Here is a 5,708-nt window from a genome sequence, read left to right on the forward strand (position 1 = left end):
TATGGTCAAAAGCCGGTGGGCACTTCTTCAGCAGCCATCGACAAAACATGCTGTACAGGATCGATTGATATCGGCTGCAGCTACAACTGGTTCGTTTCTAAGGAGAAGCATATCGGGAACAAAAGATAAGGTGGCTGTGGGAAAAACAAAGGTTGAAGAGGTAATGGACTTGACTAAATGATATTAGGGACTGTAATACATAATTTTTTTACATGTGCAAACGCAATGGCTGGGTACCATTGAAAGATTAATCATTTAAGCATTTTGTGGCCAAAACTAACACAACAAAAACTTTGAAAAGATGTTTCTTCCCTTGCTTAAAGTTCATGTCGAGTCTATTGCCATATAGGATAGGCAATAAAAGAAAAAAATTACAGGACAATGTACTTAAAAATGATAAATTTGATTCCATGATCCTTTCTGATGCTGAATACTTGGTAGATGTTAAATACAAGCATTGGTTCATGCTTCAGAACAATTTTGTAATAAACTACATTTGATATAGGAATACAGCTAAAGCCTCGAGTGTTGTAGCCAAACATGTTATAAGATGTAATAGGTTTTAATCCTTGAACATCATAGGCAACTAAGTAAGTGTTAAACCTTTCCAATGTGTTTGTAATACCCACAGAATATAAGGTTTGCTTGTTGTGATTACACTTCTGGTTGTGATTACACTCAGCACTTTTGAATCAAGTGATCTTTGTAGTATCACTGCCAACTTTTAATGTTGATGTTGGATCTCTTAATAAATAGAAGAAAGGATCTTGCCTTCTTGGAATAATTAAATATGTAATCAATTCATGACATTCTACCACTAAGTGGTGTGAAGACTATATACTGTATTTAGCTGTGCTAGACTAATATAATATTTTTAAACATGGAAAATTACCGTAACAATGTCAGTATTGTTTACTTATGGTGGTGTGCTTGAGATATTGAGTTATTTGAAACTATAACAGTCTTAATGTTGGTTTTATTTTTTTCAATTCCACCAAAAAAAATGTTGGTTTTTTTAATTAAGTAATTTATTAAGGGAAAATTTAGATATTTTGAGAGGTATTGGCAAGATTCTATCAAATAAAAGTTAAAAAAGGTAAGAGAGGTCATTTGCATGGTGTGCTGATCTACATAGTATAGTTTATCAAAGGTGCAGGGAATATTGAGTAACGTTGATTTCACACAGATTACTTATTTCAGGATTTCATTTGGATAATACATACGATGCTTTCATCCATTAAAGTAATACTCTGATGTTATTCTTTTGGTTTAAGAGATAGACACACACACACACACACAAGAAAAAAAAAGGGGGCCAGGGGGTTAAGGAGTGTGTTATATAATTCTGTTTGTTGGACATGGATAACTTATGGTTTGGTTATTGATAGCGCAATTTATTGTTGGTATACTGGTATTGTTATTAACCTTTTAAGAATTAGAAAAGTTCTATCTATTTATATCTGCTAGTCATACACCAGGTCATCTTCAGAGTATATTTTTTCCTGCTCCAATTCAATGGTTAGAATCTTTACTTTCTTTGTTTGGTTTTGCATCATGGTAATTATTTCAGGTGGCCAAAAAAACAGCACAAAAAAGCAAGACTATCTTGACAGACATTGAAAGATGGCAGAAGGTAAATGACCTTAGGCTAAATGTGGCCTATGATTTCTAGTATACACCATTTTCAAGTTTTCTTACGTTAATTTTCTTTTGCAGGGAGTTGCAAGTACTGATGGTAAGTTTCTGTACCCAAATAGCATACCAAGTGAGCGACTCTTTTCATGTGTCAGTCTTTTGCTGAATGTGAAGAGCTAATTCCATTGTTTGCAGTTCCCACAAGGCACTTGAGTTGTATTCTAGTTTTACACTACACAATAGCATTTTTTTTAATGCTAGATTGCTAGTTAACTATTAACTGTTAATATATAAGCGGTATTGCATGCTCGGTTTCTATGGTAGTAGACTTCTGCTTTATTTAGAAATTGTTGCATTCCCCAGTGTTTGGAGTTCCTATTGAGGTTACTGTACAGAGACAAGATAGCAGCAGGCCTGTTCCTCAGATATTGGTCAAATGTGCAGATTATCTTATAGTTTCAGGTAGCTGTTTCTAGAGTAAGGCTCTACATCTGTGCATAAGTCTATGTTTCATGAGTTCTATAATTTATCTTAATTTTTGTTTAATAGTGGTTTTATTTTTTTAATCTGATGTAGGATTGAATTCACCATCTCTCTTCAAATCTGATGGAGATAAAAAGGTTATCCGGCAGTTGGTTTCTCTGTACAACCTAGGTAGTTGATGCATTCATTCATACTTTCAGTAATGAGGATAGATTATAGTAGTGTTTGGGTGATGTTAATACCACTATGATTGTACGTACAGATTCAAATTCTTCAATCCCAGAAGGCACAAATCCAATTGATGTGGCAGCTCTTGCAAAATGTTACCTTGCCAGCCTTCCTGAGCCTCTTACCACTTTTGAGCTTTACGATGAAATAAAAGCTGCTCTATCCAATATATATTCCATGAGAAACATCCTCAAGAAGCTTCCCAGTGTAAACTACATGACTCTGGAGTTTGTAACAGCACTTTTGCTCCGGGTTAGCCAGAAGTCACTTCTCAATAAGGTAAGAGGCTTCTAATATGTGCATATGTGTTTGTTTAGTATAAGCAAAGATGCACGGAAAAATCTGGGTCTTGTACATTTACACTTTTCATTTTTTTATTGTTTCACAAGCTATGTTTGATGGAGTCTTGTGGGACATTTCCCTGATTATCTTATATACTTTGTCTCTCCTGTAATTAAATCTATGCATTTCTATTATTTTGTCATCTGTAGTTTTTGCTCAATATTTTTAACTTCTGCAGATGGATACTCGGACCCTTGCAATGGAAATGGCACCCGTTGTCATGTGGCAAGATGGACAGAGACCTGATTTTTATAAACAATACTGGAACCAAGTGTCTAAAAGCCCTTCCAAAAAAGGCTTGGATGAACCAGCTGGTTCATATGGTGCTTGGGACTTACTTGCTGGTAAGGAAATCGATGCCAAAACATGCAATTTTTTAGAAGATAACCCACATTGGCTGAATGTGTTATTCTTTTTGTCACTGGTAATGGTGAAAAGTATGACCATACGAGAATTTTCATGAAAGCATCGCTGCATCGTTTCTCAGCTTCTACCTAGTCTTTAGCAATAGGGATTCTGGTAGAGAATCCTGCTTAACCTTGAGAACAAAATCTTCTCTATGCAAATAATTTTCACTGAAAAATACTTTTGTATTCTTTTGTATTCTCCATGTTGGAAGAAAACAGATAAAAGCCCAAATAAGAATATTTGATTAGGATGATAAAGCAATAAACAAAAGCTAGAAGAAGACCAAAGAAACCCCCAAGAAACGGTTAAAAAACTAGATTAATTTAACTGGCGTTGATTTTGTTTTCTTGATTCAAATGGCCTTTCCATTAGATGTTTCTATAGAATACATTTATTTAACTGACTCAACCTAGTGGTAAAACTTTTCTATACTATGGTTATTTTTGTTTTTATAATTGTGAACAGTGAACATGTTTATAATATCTAGTGCTTTAAAAGCAGAAACAAAATTTCAAGGGATTATGGTTTATCTAATGGGCTTTAAAGCAACCCTACTGATGTGGAATTGTTCAACGAATCAGCGTCTGTGTAACACCGGGCCTGAAAAAGTGAAAATGCATTAGGAGGGAGAAACTGTTTTCTTTGTATTTTCTTGAGTGTGTTTGAGAAAATATCCTTTGATAGAATAATTTTTTAATAGAAGGTTGAATTAATAATTTAGATGCATGTCTATTACCTAACCTAACTGCTTTCAGCCTCTAAACACCTTTCTTAGGGATATGCTTAAACATTTAAAAATATTGCATTTGAATTTTCACTTGCGAATTTTTTTGAAGGGTGCAAAAGTCTAATTTCATAATTCATTAGTATTACATATATTGAACTAAAGTTGGCGATTGCCGTTTCTTTTTCTTGTTTTTTTGTGATACAGATGATGATGAAGCCATAGATGCATCCTCTCCTATTCCATTGGATGATGGTGCACCAGTTGACTTTGGTGCAATTGAGGTTGTTCAGTTGCTTATAGAACATCATAATGCAATTTTCACAGATGCAAATGAGACAGTCTGGAGATGAATGGTCTTCATTCAATTTGTTGACTTTGATATCATGAACTGGGAACAATTTTCTCCAATCTTTGTCAAGAAAGTCACTATACAGAAGCTATATTCTAAGTTTTTATCAGGTTGTGTGTGCAGTGAGCGTTTTGCCTGATAAAGAGAAAGGAGAAACTTTTTGGGAAAAAAGGAACAGAAGGATTTGTACAGCTATATCCTTCCTTTAGAGAATCAAAACTTGTTATTTTGGTGTTTTGCTGGGATTGATGGTATTTGATCTTTGTCTATATAGTATAACCATATTTATTTATGTCATTTTTGTACTATGTAAATCTTGTCTTGTCCCTGGATGCAACAAGTTTTCATGTTCAGAATTTTAGTATAACTTTCATGGGAGAATGTTGTTGACTTGGAGGAACATTGAAATCTCCTTTGTTCAAGTTCCTATAAAACAGAACAAGATGAAGAAAAAAATAATCCGGAGATAAAAAAGAAGTAATATTCTTAAAAGCATTTTTTGTCCTGAGGAACACCAACACCTTTCAATTTGTTATCTGTTTAACAATGTTGCTTGTTGATGAAATGAAAGTATCTGTATAAAATGTAACTAAATGTGGGAAATGCTCTGAAATGTGAAGTAACAATATCATGCACTGACAAATTGTAATGTAAAGACAAAAGCTATAGAATTCATCATTGACTGTTTTCTAAGATGATTAGTAAGTTGGAAACAGAAGCTGAGTAGTTTACTTTGCATTACAGATGCAGAATAACTAAAAGTTAGAAATTAAAACAGTTTTATTGGTCTGATGAAGTTGGAGTATGGTCAAAGTATTCAAAGATCTCAGTTGGGATGTCCTCAAAGAAGCACTTAGCACTTTCATTTTGAGGCTTTCCATCCATTCCAACAGTTGTTCCAATCTTGTTCTGAACACTTTTTTGCTCAAGCATATCAAAGAAGTAAGGGTCATCAATTGGTTCTGGAAACACTGGAAATTCCAGTTGTGGTTCATTTGGGATTTGAGGAAATGTGTACTCTGTTGTTGAAGACTCAAAAGAAGGTACCACATGGAGTGGGGTGGCCTCAAAAGCCTGAGAAGAAGTGTTGATGTCACTTTCCAAATTTTGGTGGTTTGGTTTTGTCAAATCTGGTAGGTTGACCATTTTGAACTCTTCAGTGTTTCCCATGTAGGGAGCAGTGTAATAAGGAAGGTAGTTTCCACAGGGGATATTTTCCTCTGGCTTATTGGAGCTGCATGAAATATCCTGAAAGAAATCATATAAATATATTGTATTTGCTATTCTTCATGTTTTTATTAGTGATACTAGCTAATTAATAGAAACTTCCATACATGTTGATTTGCATCTTAAATATTATTAGCATAAATGATATAATATCTAAGTTTAATATAAAAGTGGAAATTTAGTTAGCTTTTGCTACTTTTATAATTAGAATTGTAAAAGAAGCTATTAAGGAAAAGATAGAAAGAGATACATTTTTTAATAGAAAAAATTGGACATCAAATTTTGCAATTCCATTTATTTATAGTAAGA

General features: G+C 33.8%; 2 protein-coding genes across 2 annotated transcripts in view; one reads left to right on the forward strand and one right to left on the reverse strand.

Annotated features, from left to right (window-relative positions):
- LOC107613597 (uncharacterized Rho GTPase-activating protein At5g61530) overlaps window positions 1–4,661 on the forward strand; it is a gene marked incomplete in the record, with an annotated part of 5,880 nt that extends 1,219 nt beyond the window's left edge. Inside the window, 8 exon segments of the mRNA XM_016315674.2 lie at window positions 1–160; window positions 1,571–1,633; window positions 1,717–1,735; window positions 1,999–2,097; window positions 2,212–2,289; window positions 2,381–2,625; window positions 2,867–3,032; window positions 4,028–4,661. Coding sequence (XP_016171160.1) covers window positions 1–160; window positions 1,571–1,633; window positions 1,717–1,735; window positions 1,999–2,097; window positions 2,212–2,289; window positions 2,381–2,625; window positions 2,867–3,032; window positions 4,028–4,173 — 976 coding nt within the window.
- The window catches only part of LOC107611479 (myb-related protein 305-like), a 1,948-nt gene continuing 1,192 nt past the window's right edge, over window positions 4,953–5,708 (reverse strand). Inside the window, exon 3 of the mRNA XM_016313398.1 lies at window positions 4,953–5,420. Coding sequence (XP_016168884.1) covers window positions 4,953–5,420 — 468 coding nt within the window. The remainder of the gene's footprint in view (window positions 5,421–5,708) is intronic.

The sequence above is a fragment of the Arachis ipaensis genome, chromosome B08, assembly GCF_000816755.2.
Source record: "Arachis ipaensis cultivar K30076 chromosome B08, Araip1.1, whole genome shotgun sequence".
Lineage (NCBI taxonomy): Eukaryota > Viridiplantae > Streptophyta > Magnoliopsida > Fabales > Fabaceae > Arachis > Arachis ipaensis.